The sequence below is a fragment of the Pezoporus wallicus genome, unplaced genomic scaffold (genome assembly GCF_028554395.1).
Source record: "Pezoporus wallicus isolate ANWC-B61680 ecotype Strahan unplaced genomic scaffold, APGP_CSIRO_Pwel_v1 contig_4722, whole genome shotgun sequence".
NCBI classification, from domain to species: Eukaryota; Metazoa; Chordata; class Aves; order Psittaciformes; family Psittacidae; genus Pezoporus; species Pezoporus wallicus.
Window position 1 is genome coordinate 6,496,605 of NW_026641840.1, and position 14,681 is coordinate 6,511,285.

Consider the following 14,681-nt stretch of genomic DNA (forward strand, 5'->3'; position numbering starts at 1 on the left):
TAAAGATCAAATGTACAATGTTCTGTGACAGTGAATAGCTTGTTTCCTAAGCACATCTATTGAGCAGAGCAAATGCGTGTCATGGTTTAAGTAGAAATTCCAGTATTCCAACATGTGTTACTTTTCATATGCTATAGGGGGGAAAAACCCACCCTGAAATGAAAAAAAAAAGTTTCTAAAAAAGCAAAATCTTGGGAAAAATTGTTTCAGATGAATCCATTGGATTACCTTTGCCCTGTTTTATTTAACTTCAGTAATACATTCTGTTTATGGAAAACTTAGTCTGTCATTCGCTGCATGTGTGCCACCTACCAAGCATAGTCCCGAGGCAACCTTCTTGTCCAGACTTGCAGGTTAAGTTGCCTGCAGTAGCAAATGCAGCACAGACTTCAGACCAGGCAGACCCCACATCGTGCACCTCTGCAGCACTGCAGTGAGCAAGCACCCTGGGGCTGGGAAACAAACCATGCAAAAGCTGGGTGCAATGCTATGTACCTCATGATTTGGGAGCAGAGTAGCCACATTTGTGTGTCTAACTTTGCTCTCCCATACGCATCACACAGCATAGGTAGAGAAAAATGTGCAGTGTGGCATGGTAAATGTGGGGTGGATGGAGAGCCCCGCTTGGAATAGAGGATGAGATGCTGGACAACAAGACCAGTCTATTTTAATGTAGGACTAACACAGAAGAAGGTACTTTGGATCGATCTATCAAATCAAACTGGTTTCCTTAAAATCCCATCCAGAAGGTAAAAATGTGTTTGCTGGCCACAGAAGATACCAATTCTGTCTACTGGGTCAAAAGTCTTCTAATGGGAAGTCCCACAGTTGCTTTATATTCAGTCAGTATTACTCAGTTGTCTTGTATCATGTGTTAACAATAATTTTCATCAAACTTTAATACCAGGAGACATTATATAATAATAGTATTTACAAATGTGTTATTTCTGTAATTATTAAGGGGGCTGGAGAGGGATGAGGAGAAGGGGGGGAGGGAGGCAGACAAGTTACTTCTCTCTGAAGTCTGACAAAATCTAAAATGACACATGGTCTCTGTAAATGACAGAAGAAGTCCACAGATGTTCCCAGCAGCCCTTACAGATCCAAAAGAGACAAAACTCTTCTCTGTGCTCCTGCCTGTACAAATTGCCTGCGGGGTGTTTCGAGAGAGTTGGAATGTCTGTTTCAAACCTTTCACACTCTGCTGCCCGCGTTCAAGAGATGGGCTTTAAACAGACATGAAATAGGAAAGCACATGCTCTGAATCAGGTTGAGATTTTATTCTGTGAGGATGAAATACCTACACAGTGAGCTTTGGAAAGTTAATTTTGGATCAGTGTTAGAAGTGGTTGGTTTTCACTTCTTAAAACCCTGGGGGAGGTTCAGCCATCTATTCCAACTGTGTTAGGGCTGGTAAATGTGGCACAGTGTCTACATTTTGTAGCAAATTAGTTGCTGAATTTAGTGGTTTAAAAAATACAGGGGAATCCTGTAGTTGTTTTTATTGCTATGAAGGAAGTCAAAGCAGACCAGTGGCCAGGAGTCAAAGTTACAACCAACCCATCAGAGATAGTCCATACATTTTGCCACCTGTGCCTGGATTTAAGGGATAAACTCAAAATGCATGTGGAGTATACAAAATGGTGAAGACACAGAGCCCAGTGTGTCAGCTGTGGAAGCTAAGTCAGCAGCATTACAACTGCAGCATACACTTGGAAGCTGTGCTAGTATTCATCACTAGTAACTAGGTCACAGCTGGGGTAGTAGGGAAGCTTGGTAGAGCTCTCTCTGTATGAGTTTGCAGTTACATTACGAGGCTGAATACTGCTGGATGTACTCAGTGATGCAGAGTCTTGAGTCACAGTTTGAACTGTTCACCCCTGGCCAGTAGATATTCCCAGCGGAGGGAAAGGACCAGTGGAGCTGCTCTTTGTGTTCAGCGTATTGTTTGTCTGTTTTAATTTAAGAGCCACCTCAATTCACCTACAGCAAGAAAGGTCTCCGACACTTGGTGACAGCCCCTGGTTAGGTATGAAACATGTACAATGGCTGACGCATTAGCCAGTGCAGCCTAAAACCATCTGTGGATTAGCAAAGATGCCAGGGACTTAATTGTACATAAACATTCAAAAGATGAAAAGCTGAAAGAATGCTTTATACAAACTAAAATATTTGCTGAGAAAAGATCTGTGAGAAAGTAACAGCTCATCCAAACCAGTATTGTCATAAATCCCAAAGATACCAACAGAGTCGCAGGAGGCAAATCTTGTTCTGGTGACAGTAAGTCCCTGATTGTGGATAAATCAAGGACACAGGACAAGAAAAGGGTGCAGAGAAAAAAAAACCCTGTTTATTCCATGTTTCCATCACAGAAGTGTATCGTTTTGCAGTATAGTGAATTCAATCAAGTAGCCCTGAGCTGGGCACCGGCAGAGCACATTGCCTGGTTCAGGATGGTCCAGGCAGTGCTGGCTGCGTGCGGCACCTCTTCCTCCTCTTAACTCCAGCCACACTGACCCTGCGGTGGCAATTCAGGTATTCGCAGGGTGCTGCAGTGCCACCCAATACAGAGGGAACATTTAGGGTCTGTCAGGGATCCTTGGCAGCATGATGATAGCACTAAATGGTAGTTACAATTAAAGCTTTATTTCCTCAGGATATTATGATTTCTGTAGCTCAGAAATTATTATTAGAATGGCACAGGATTCTACCAGCAGAATCAATTAACTTAAATGGTTTCTAATCACCTGGATTCTATGCAGATCAGATCAAATCTTAATACATGGTTTGCTGTATCACTGTAACAACCATAACCTGGACTTGTAAAACGTACAGAAGGATACAAGTCACTCCCTCAGTCCTCTGAGTAGCCAGAGGACGGTGGTGGTGTACCTGACCACTGCGGGTCCTGGGTGTCACTGCCCAGCAGCAGCTCCCATCCAAGTTCCCCACGCAGGACTTGTACCTGCTTGGTTTTACAGACAGTATAGAATCTGGGTGCTGTTACAGTCCCCTGTTCTGTGAGGGGGTCATCACCACTGCCCAGTGGGGTTGCCTTGGGACATTCAAGGCTGGCAAGGAAGGAAGTTATCAGACTGGAGCCCAGGAGTTTTGAGGCTGATAGGGAGGGGAAGAAGACATCTGTTTGGTTTGTCTGCTTGGTTCACAGGACCTTCAGGGACTGATTATGAGGGAAAGGGAGTGAATACATGACCCACTCGGTCACAGAATGGCTGTTTGCCTTATGAAATGGCGTTAGTAATGCTAAGCACATGAGCAGGGGTTGGGAGCAGGGGATACCTGTCATGCACACCTCTGCAGGACACTTGGAGAAGTATCTCCTATTAATGTCTCTGCAAGTAGATTTCTTTCCCATCCACAAAGCTGGTGCTGTTGCTTTGCTGAACCTTCTAAAAGACTTACTCTGTATATATATATTTATTCTGATCTTATGCTCATGTTACCTTTATTGATGCCCAACATACACTGGTATCAGTGAAGCCTAATCTGGCTCATTAAATAATTATGAGTCTGACCTCCTTTCACATACAGTTTTTATATGTTGCGTATTTTGGAATCACATGCTGCTCACGGAATTAATGTGTTCACATTTCCTAAACACTTGCTGGAAATAAATCCTCTGGCTTCTTTCAGCAAGTTTATTTCGGATCGCGAAAGCAGAAGAAGTCTCACAAACAGCCACTTGGAGAAGAAGAAATGTGATGAATATGTAAGTCTTGCTGTTCTTTTCCCTGTCAAAGTGAACTCTATGTTGTGTGTATGAAGGGCCTTTAGACGCGGTCTTCGGAAGCTCTGGGCACACACAATTATAACAAACTCAAGTTCCTGTAGGAGCAGTCTGTGCTCAGCACTTTTAAATAGATAAATAAATAAGTAAAAATAACCCAAACAAACATTTTGGTCAAGTTGAGGCAAGGGAATCCCTCTGGCCTGTGTTAGGCAGAAATCCTAGTGGGTCCTTATGGCCTTACAATATATAAATCAAGCACCTAAGATGTTTCACAGGCATAGCAAAAGATGGGGTTTAAAACTGAAACTGTAGTATGAGTTGTATATTGCCTCCACCATTTATGTCAGCTTTCAGCAGTCAGAGTGCAGCTGTGACGGTGTTCAGAGTTGCTTTTTCCACTTTCAAACCAATTTTTATTAAGTCATTTCCGTAGCAGTAGTTACTTGTATCTGATACACTGCAATATATGTGGAGTTTGAAGCACAGATGCATTTATTTCCCTGCTCCATTCCAAGCTGTTGCTGACATGTCGGTCTTTACTTCTCCAGATTCCAGGAACTACTTCTCTGGGGATGTCTGTCTTCAACCTCAGCAACGCGATTATGGGCAGTGGGATTTTGGGTCTCTCTTTTGCCTTGGCCAACACAGGAATTCTCCTTTTTCTGTAAGTATTTACTTGGTGAGTAGCTGATCTCTGTGCAGTTTCACTGCATTCAAAGAACATGTGTGCTGCCATCAAGTGGAGGGATTTACACTCCATCTGTAATCAAATACAACATTCAAGCCTGCAAGGGTTAGCTACAAGCTTTGGACTTTTTTTAGTCAAATCTTTTTTGGGGAAAAGCTACTACTTGTAATGCTGGAGCAAATCAAGTCCATGTTATTTTCTACCTGACCCTAGCCAGGGATTTTTCCTATGATCCATAAGCTACGCGTACATCAGAAATATTCAGTAGCAATACTTGCAATTGGATAGTACCTAGTTCTTAGTCATGTCACAGGTTCTCCAGAGCTTTCATCAAAGCATGATGCAATAACTAATTTTTTGAAACCAAGAAAAAGAATGAAAGAATGTTTATATTCGTTTATATGTTCCGTATAATATTTTCATCTCACTCCCACGGTTTCTTCAGTTTCTTATGTGAGAGTCTTTGAGAGCAAGCATAAACATAGCCAAGATTTTAGTATAAAAAAGAATTGAGATGGAGTACTTAACTCCAGCAAAAAAGAGGCATTCTGTAAAGGAGAATTGTATAGTTTAAGAATGAAATGTTGCCAGTGGATGAGTAAGATGGTGTTTGTGTTATTCTGGATCGCGGTATGATACGCTTCATTGTGAAAAGTGATTGTTAAGAAATCAGTTGGGAATTGTGTGCAGGTTTCCATGATAAATGTTCATTGAGGGAAGAAATGCAGCTATTTACAATCTTTGAGAAGTGTTCAACACAGTTATGGAGTTTACAGCTTACTTTTACGAGGTGTCATTTCTTGAATGGCAAATCTAAAAACCTAGAACTTTTGCTTTCTTCAGGGTTTGGGAAATATGAGCCCTGTCTATAGCAGAGTAGATGGCCAAAGTGGTACATATAGCCATCTGCTCTGGGGTTTTGTGCCCGGACAGCTACATCCGTGCTGCTAGTTTACAGTTTGCTGTGGTTGGGTGACATCCAGGAATAATCCAAGGCCTTAATCCATTTACATTAAGAATGTACAAAGTCTCATAATCATGGTGTCACTAAGCTAGGCTATAAAGTAGCTGGACTCTAATTTAGGTCTTTCTCATGCAAAGCAGCTGAGTTGATTTTATTTTTGCTGCTTTTTCTTACCCAGTGCACTAACCTGTATGTGATATTCCCTATGATGCTCTTGACAAGCACACACAGACCGATGGTGGCAAAAACTGCTGTAACCAGGAAATAAAAGTTCTTTCTTTTCAGCCATGTTACCTCTTCTGTGATAATAGTGTCTCAGCCAAGGAGCACCCTCAGCTTCTCCTTCCTGCTTCAGTTTTCTATAATCTCACCCTCATCTCATTCTTCCAGCAGTTTTTCATGAGAGTGAAGTGAAATGTGTTTGCTCTAAACAATGTAAAAGGCAGTTTCTTTCAAGTGAAATAGATCAGACCAGTGATGCGAACACCAGAGGAACTTCTAGCATTGTGTGATGGTGACTGGGCTTCTCTTGGGCTGAGTAGTGAGTGTGTAGATCTGTACCACCACATTGTTCAAAAAACTGCCAACCCTGAATGTAGAGATTTTATACAGTAAACAACAGCATTATTCTCTACATAATTAACTGTGTGTATTAAAAAATGCATAATTGTTTTTGTTAGCTTTGTAATGCCTTTAGATCTGTTGGCCTGGAGGTAGACCAGCCTGCTGAGATCAAAGGTAAGGAAGCTAGCAGGACCTAACTGACCATTGTAGCAGAGCTTTCCCCTTTGAAGCCTGGGGATACAGGATCCCAATGTGGTGTCTGCAGTTACGCATGAAAGTTGAACTCCTTCAAATGTTCTTTTATCATGTGACAATCTCAAGAGTTAAAACTAGTCCATTGGTGGTACATTTTTTCTCACACACATTTAGTGTATCTTTCTCATAAATGTATAGTTCTGTTGTCGCTATCACAGGTAGATCTTAGAACCATTTCTGCATTACAGGTGATTAGATTCCTAGCAATACTTTCATTTCTGCACATTAGAAAGCACTTAAATGCATTGTTCTTGAGTAGCACAGATGGGGAAGGTTTCTGTGTTGCTTTGTCTAGTATTGGCTTGCACCATCCGTGACAAGCAGAGGTGGAAAAATTAAAGGAGCATTTTCAGCACTAACAAAGCATACGCAGCCTGATTTCCTCTCACACTTTTTAGGCTCCTGCAGTGTGAATTATGTGCTGCCATGCATACCTGGATCGGATCAGATCCTATACTCTTGGCATAAGATATGCAAAATAAATATGGCAATGAGTATATACTCTCATATCCTATTTGCATAACTTGGTGCCATAGCAAAGTGTCATGATTTCAAGGCAAAACAAACGTGGTAGGAACTTGATCCCAGTACTGTTGATATCTACACCCTAGCCAAAGAAGAGCATCATTTCCTGTATGCAAAAGGAGAGAACACTTCGCTGCAGAACGATGGCACGAAAGGCTTGGGAAGTTGGGGATAGGCCAGGCCAGGCAGCGATGGCAGGAGCACTCCTTGCTGCCTGTGGTTTCATCTTGGAGAGCTAGGACCAGAGTGGTGGATTGTGCTGCAGAGACATATGGGCCAGCCGAGTGCAAGATCAGCTTGCCATGCCATGGCACTGCACATGGTCTGAAAAGCCCTGCTGAGGTACAGGACCTTGTTAGATGAGGTGCAGTATGAGACTACAATCAAAGTTTCACACTGCATTCTGCAGCTGCTTCTGCTAGGGTTGGCTGGAAGCAGCCATAAAGCCACAGCCAACTCCTCCAGAGGTGTAGGGCAGACCAGACCCTCTAGGAGGTTGTACAGTGGCAAACGCCGTGCTCTTCCACACTGTTCTGCACCCCATACCTTGTGTGGTTCAGAGCTGTTCTGTGCAATAGGGCAGGTGACTGCACAAGCCTCACAGGTCTTCTGCCTCTAAAGCCTGGGACTGGACAAGAAGGCTGGGGACAGCACAACCAGTTTCAGCTGAGCTGGTAATAGGGCAGCTGGGAGCAAACAACAGTGCCATTGCAGAACAGTTTGTTCTTCACAGCACTGTATGAATCCCCTGCCCTATACTGTTTATTCTGGATCTGCTGGGAGGAGGTGAGTTTTGCATGTGCTGTTCTCTTGCATAGCTGCCAGCACTTCTTTAAAAGTGGGCAGAATGAAAAGTACAGGAGTGCTTTGGGGCCTGCAGTGCGAGCTCCCCTGCTTCTGTTTTGAATTTGTGCAGAGCGAGTGGCATGGACATTATCATTCCTTTCCAAGGGGCAGTTCTGGCGAGAACATTCCTGTCCATACCACAGCCCTAACACAAACAAGGTTTTTATACAGCGCTAATGGAAATGCCAAGTGTCCCTGCAAGAACCCTATGGGGAGCTAAGGACAACAGATCAGATAAATACCTGGCTGCTTGGGAGTGTTATTTTTACCGCTGCAGAAGCTCCATGAGCTCAGTGCCTGAAAAACGGGAGCTTTTAACATGGAAGTAAACTCGGTGCTGGCATGCGGAGCAGGAGCCATTTGGGGCTGGGGTGAGTCAGCCCAGCCCAGAGCATAGGGGAGCTGTGAGCACCATGCCTGCAGGCAGGCAGGCAGGGGTGTAACAGCTCTGCAGGGAACACAAAAAATGAAGCAGAGTGACCTCAGCCAGTGCAATCTCCCTTCCCTTCTCCACCTTCTGCAGGAGAAACACCCTTTGGGCTGTACAAAGAGTTGTTGTTACTGTCAACCATCGCTCTTTGTTGGCAAAAGAGCAGTTCCTCCTATCGCCTCTTTATGTTTCTCCCTTCTCTGGCCCCACGAAACTTGTGGGTCATTATTTGGCTCTAAAGTATTTCTAGTCTAAGCTAATAAAAAAGTGGGGGGAGGAGGCTTCTTATCCTGTTCTTTCCTATGAAAAAGATGTGTTGCTGCCTATCTATAGCAGCAGCTTGTTTTCTGTTAAATCTTAGGCTTGTTTTTCTTGGTGTCCTGAGAGTAGTTGTCATAATAAAGGGAGGAATTGCCAGCAGATTGTCTGAATGCTCTTCACACACATCATGAAAACATCATCAGGTCTTTGTGTGTCAGAGTGTAGGAGAGGAAAACACACATGGTGCTTGGCTCCAAGACACAGAGCGATGAGCAAATGTGGTTTCATGCACTTAGCCCCCGGCTCTGACTAATTATCATTTGTGCCAGCAAGTTCCCTACACAAACAATTTGGTCATTACTTCCTCCAGTTCTTCTACATGAAGTCAGTTTGTGGATCACAGCAGACCAGGAGTGGCATTAGTGAGGGAACACCAGTTGCCACCTGGACAAAGGATAAGCCTTTGGTTTCTGCCTTTATTCCCAAGGGAAGCCAGATGAGCCTTAACTCCCCTCTTCTTCCCCCTGCTTGTGCACTGGGAGGCACTAAAAAGCTATTTAGGCACCCTTTTGATAACACATGAAACATGCCCTGGGAACAGATGCTTCCATTTGGTATGGAAGTTCTTAAATAGACAACTTTCCTTCTAAATTTTTACCTGCTTCCAGAAAAAAAAAGCTTTAGAGTAGGTGGTGAGGGACATACCTGGCTCATCGCTGCTCTGACTGAATCTTAATTCCTATCTGATAATACATCTTTATTTCTGCTTCTTTCAGTATAGGGAGATATAACTCACTGACAGGCTGCTCTGCTGTCTGACATGTGTGCAGGGCTTTCTGCTTGCACTGTGCTGTGGTGAAACTGCGAACAGTATGTGAATCACGTGTATTTTTAGGGCTTTTTGCATTGTCAGAAGAGTGAAAAAAAGTATCTTGGAATCAACGGGAATGTGACCTGACGTGAAATACTGCAGTGTTAGGGCTCAGCTCTTAGAGTAAGCTTTATTTTCTATTCTTTTGTAGGCTGCTCTTGGTTTCAGTGACACTGCTGTCTATTTATTCAATACATCTCCTGTTGGTGTGTTCAAAGGAAACAGGTAATTTAAGATGTTATTATACTATTTCAGTAGACTTGTAAAGAACAAGAGATAAAAAGTGCTCATATAAGGCCGGGTGCTTTGTGTAAGATGGAATTTCCATCGCTTTGCTGACACAGTGGAAAAGCCTAACACATTTTGTGTCAGAAGTCCAGAATTAACAAGAATTTATGACATGTCAATGGAGAACAGCATGTGACCGTCACTACAGAGGGAAGAACTTACTACAAGTGAATTTTGCTACCATGAAATGTTGTCTTCAGTGAGCTAGAAAGAACAGCTCACAGTTTCTTTGCATTACAAAACCAATTGCAAATGAAATGTTATGAATTTTTGCCTATGGTGAAGCTTACTGGAAATACAGTTTGTCCTTAATGGTTAGCATGAAATTCCTGATAAGCCTTTGTGGTATAGTGGGAGGTTTCCTACAACATAAAAGGGAACTGTTCCTCCAGAGAGAAGTGTATCTGTAGGCAAAATACATTCTAAACACAGAAATAGGAAGTAACCTACGGTGTTGCGTGTCACTGTGCTCAGAAATCTGGGAGACTCTTCCCTTGTGAAACAGTATCTGAAGCTAGACTTTTAAAATTATCTGTGCACAAGAGCACTGTAATATTTTACTATGTAATTTGGACACACATGAGTTACTGTAATAGCAGGTATTATGCAGCATAGGTTGCAACAGCCTGTTTAAATTAGGTGCCTATGCCTAATCGTGGACATTAGTGCCCTCTTAGTTCTCAGAATCTAAACCCTGTTTCTATGCTGCTGTTACATTTAAGCTCGAACCTTCTGTTTATACAAGTTTCAAAGCAGAAATGTCAGCTGTAAGGAAATACGGAGAAAACCAAACAATGGGATGCATTTTAGAAATCATCGTTACAGCGCAGCATCTGCAGTATTTCTCTCTTTCTGTTCTCATCTTCACAGTGTCCAGTTGTTTTCTCAGCCTAAATCACAGCGAAGCAGGAAAACATTTAAGACAAACTAATTAATAGAGTGGTTTCTCAAGCTTGACAGATACTGAAAAGTTTTAGTTATAATTTACACCTCTCCCTGCTCTTACCAAAAACATACCACACTGAGAATTTGCAAGTTAAGGCTTCCTCATTAGAAGTTGTAAATCATCCTGTAAACAGTGGCTGCCCTCATTTGGATCATTTAGTCAAAGCAAGCAAATTGCAGAATTGCAGTTACTGTGCCTGCTTTGGCCAGGCTACCAGTGCTGACTTGTGGATCTTACTGTACCAAGTTCTGTCTGGAGAGGAGGCTTTCTGCGTCACTGTCACTGGGGGCACAAACCTAATATCCCCACATGGGGATACCAGAACTTAACATGTTACTGAGGTATAGACAGACTCATTAAAGAGGTGTAAAAGCTTCGCTAAGAGCTTCAGTTTCAGAAGTGCCTGGTAGCCAATGATAACATTTACAGACGTCAAGACAACATTCCTACATAAGTTTCAGCCCTAGTAATTACGAGAGAGCTCTATTTACTTGCAAAAGGCAGATATGGCTGCACAGATGGATGGTTTTTTGAAGAGGAAGCAAAAGAGTTTCAACCGAGCAGTTGTCACCAGTGTATTTGTTACCTTTCTCCTTCATTCTTTAAATGCAGGCTGCATGGTGTATGAAAAGCTGGGTGAGCAAGTCTTCGGTACCCCAGGGAAAATGCTTGTCTTTGGATCTACATCTCTCCAGAACATTGGAGGTAAAGGAGATGAGGGACATTGAAAAACAAAACCCAGAAATGTCTTAATTTTACAGCTACCAACCAGTCAGGTTCCTCCTTCTCTCGGCGATGTCTTGGGATCTTCATGCTCCTCAATATCGCTGTGGCTAATGCTTTGCATGCAGCCTTTTCAATATGCTGTATTAGTGGATGATCAGTAGTTTATGGTCAGTTATAGTTTGGGGTCTTCTGTCATCAGACACGGATATGGGAAAAGGTTCAGGATGCTTCTCTGTACTTGTTCCACAAAATACCTTACCTGTTTTCTAAACTGACTTTCTTCTTCCTCCAGCAATGTTGAGCTATCTCTTCATAGTCAAAAATGAGCTGTCTTCTGCCATAAACTTTCTAATGGGAAAAGAAGAAAATTTTTCGTAAGTTGAATTAATTTCGGTGGTTAGATTATAGGATTTAATGCTGTGTAGATAAGTTGAAGCATATGTTTATAAAAGCTTTTAAGTGTGGGATACTTTAGATTTGTCCAAGTAGATTTTCATAGGAATATCTCAGGGGGTTAATAAAAACCAAAACAACTCTGGGAAGGAAAAGAGGATGAATAGGAAATGGAACGTGAAGTCATCAGTAGTCACTCTCTTTGCACACCAGATATTGTGTAGAATTGTGGTCTATACAATCCTGTTTTCATAGGATCCAATCTTTCAGAGTTAGGCATCACCTTAAGATATTGGAAACAATGAATGTTTAAGAAATCTTGTATTTCCCTGTGTCCTTAGCATCTTACAGAATTTTGCCTCGGAAGCATTGTCTGCAGTATGAAATTCTCAGTACTAACATATGACAACAGTAGAATATTATACATAGGTTTCTGGCACTTACCACTCCATGACATTTACCAGCTTCTTTGATAAGAGGGGTGGTAAATATTCTTTTCACTGGGTTATATGGTGTGCTGTAGTACACAAGAAGAAAGCAGAGATCCCATTCCTCAGGCTTCCATGCTAAATTGGACCAAGTGAAATTCCAAGCAGTGGAAATAGGTCATACAGAATGTCACTGACACTGTCCCTTCTCCACTTTCTTGCTTTCCAGCAGGATTCAAAGCACTTGGCTAGAAGGAGATACATGCTTGGGCTGGCTAATGCATGCCAGCCTGAAGGAGCCTGGTTTGCTGCTCCAAACACATGCTCAGGTGGTTTAGCAAACAAATCTGGTGCCCCCCCCCAGCCCCACTGAGCTGTATGTGTTGTCCTTTGCATGATCTTTCCTCATCCTGGCAGGGTGGCTTGTATCAGGTTAGGGAGGGTGGTAAGGTCAGCAGTAGGGTCACATTTTCCCTGCTGACTATGAAAATCTGCCGTACCTGAGTCAGAGCAGTGCCATGCTTTAAGGCCTGGATACTTAATGAGTCTACAGAGCTTAGATGTAGCCCCCCCATCTCTCCTTTTGTAGGAGCTTGTAGAGTAAGGAGACCAGAGGTAGTTCTGTAACTGCAGCAAAGAGGCTGACTGAGTGTGAGGAAAACTGAAGAAGATTTAAGTTGTGCTCATGGGTTCTTTCAATTCTTTTATACAGGGCATGGTATGTGGATGGGCGGATTCTTGTTGTCACAGTGACGTTTGGTATAATCCTCCCTTTATGTCTCCTTAAGAACTTAGGTAAGATGAAAATGTCATTGTGGGAATAAAATAAAGGAGCCCAAACATCATGCCACTGGGCAGCCACACTGGCAACTCAACTATAATGAAAAATAAATGCTCTCATTGTAATCTTAGCAGCCATCCTGGTCCAGGAATAAGCTGTGTTTAAGCATCTTGGAACAAGTAAGCCTGAATTGAACTCGGTATAGACCAGCTTTCTCCATACAGCTGTGGACATTTATTTCTAAAGTTACAGTTAAGAGGGTCTTCATTTTATAAAGCAATTCTGTTTTATGTGTGCCCTGTAAAAATAAGTTCACAAAGCATCAAAATTTTTAGTGGTGAGGTTAGTTGGAGGCACTGGGCTTTGAAGATAAGTATTAAGGATTGCATTTTCAGATGTGTTTGAGTTCACAGAGATGCCAGGAGGTACACAATGTACTTTTTAAGACCGTGTAATAAGTTTTGGCACTGAAGTCCTGTTGGGATCTTCCTCCCCAGAAAATAACCCACATTCAGCTGACGTGGCTCGTATCAGGGAAGCTGGGTCACATTCTGATTGCAGTTGCCCATTTTCAGGTTTCTTTCAATTATCACAGGCCCTTTCAAAAGTAAAAGTAGTTAAACTGACGTAAAGGTGACCCTCAGGAGGTCAAACCAGTCAGAGAAAAGCTCGGGTCTGTCTGAAAGCCACAAGGCTTGAGATACGGGAGACTCCCACCCTGACAGGACATGGGTTAGTCCTCCCCAGAAGCTCACGATACATATTAAATGTATAACAGATTCAGACTTCATGAAGCAGTAAAAAGAATTAAAACCCGAGATACGGGTAAAGAAAATAATTTTGATGAGATTTCCTTTTAATTTCTTTCAGGGTATCTTGGCTATACCAGTGGGTTTTCATTAAGCTGCATGGTATTTTTCCTGGTAGTGGTAAGTTCAGCTTGCTTTCTTCATTGGATGACGGTCACTTGATAGGGTACTCACAGTTCCCTCATGTTTTGATTTTAGTTTGCTTTTTATTAGTTTTTCTTAGCAATTAACTGTCTTCCACTCTTATTCTAGGTTATTTACAAGAAGTTTCAAATTCCCTGTGGTGGAGTGGAGCTAAATGCAACATCATCTATCCTATCAAATAGCTCAGCATATGACAATATGTGTAAGCCAAAGTATGTTATCTTTAATTCCAAGGTATGTTTCTTTTTATAATACTTATTCTTAATTCACATAACATATGCACCTATACCTCGTGTTCTTAGTCTGCTCAGCATCACGCTGGGCCTGATTCTCCATGCTTCCACTCGTGCTTCTTGCCCAGTCTTAAGGCGATGCCATGTTGAACGTCCCTCCTTGCCGTCTAGCTCTCCTCCAGTAGTAGATTTGCCAAGGCTTGAGCCCAAGCTACCACCAGACAACTAATGCTTTCTTTGGGAGAGTTTTCCTTTCCACTGCTTCTCACTCTCCCTGCTGGAATTGCGCCTTTAGGCTGTAGTAGAGCAGAGGCTGAGTAAGCCATTCCTGCGTCCAAAGCCCAGAAGTAATCCCTCTGTCCTTCTGCAGACAAACCGCTCCTTTGTGACAGGGTACATGTTTCTGTAGACATACAGTGAACTGGATTGCAAAAAGGATATAATTGAAAGCTAATCCAGCAGAAATTTGATTGCCTTTCAGCTGGATGCTTTCCTCCATCACCGCACAGCTGCAGGAAAAGCTGTGCCAAGAGAATGTGAAACAGCAACTGGCTGTAGCTGTGGGAGCAGGAAGGTTGCTCCTGCCAGCTGTGCCAGGGCGCAGTGCTCATTAAACAGCACCTTATCCAGCAGGGCAGGTCCCCATGGTGCTGCAGGCACATCCATAGGGAATGCACACATACAGCATATGCATGCAAAGTTTAATATTTTCTAAATTAATCCTACCAGCTTCAGCTGAGGAAGCCAACCCAAGCACTTTTCTTTAGTTAGGGATAGC

General features: G+C 42.7%; 1 protein-coding gene across 2 annotated transcripts in view; it reads left to right on the top strand.

Annotated features, from left to right (window-relative positions):
* SLC38A1 (solute carrier family 38 member 1) overlaps positions 1 to 14,681 on the top strand; it is a 40,956-nt gene that overhangs the window by 12,948 nt on the left and 13,327 nt on the right. For both annotated transcript variants that reach the window (XR_008974397.1, XM_057425497.1), the window contains exons 3-10: positions 3,655 to 3,730; positions 4,300 to 4,415; positions 9,307 to 9,380; positions 11,002 to 11,094; positions 11,408 to 11,489; positions 12,649 to 12,731; positions 13,588 to 13,646; positions 13,779 to 13,904. Coding sequence is in view for 1 of the 2 variants with exons in the window: in XM_057425497.1 (XP_057281480.1) it covers positions 3,655 to 3,730; positions 4,300 to 4,415; positions 9,307 to 9,380; positions 11,002 to 11,094; positions 11,408 to 11,489; positions 12,649 to 12,731; positions 13,588 to 13,646; positions 13,779 to 13,904 (709 nt within the window). In the remaining variant the exon portion in view is untranslated. The remainder of the gene's footprint in view (positions 1 to 3,654; positions 3,731 to 4,299; positions 4,416 to 9,306; positions 9,381 to 11,001; positions 11,095 to 11,407; positions 11,490 to 12,648; positions 12,732 to 13,587; positions 13,647 to 13,778; positions 13,905 to 14,681) is intronic.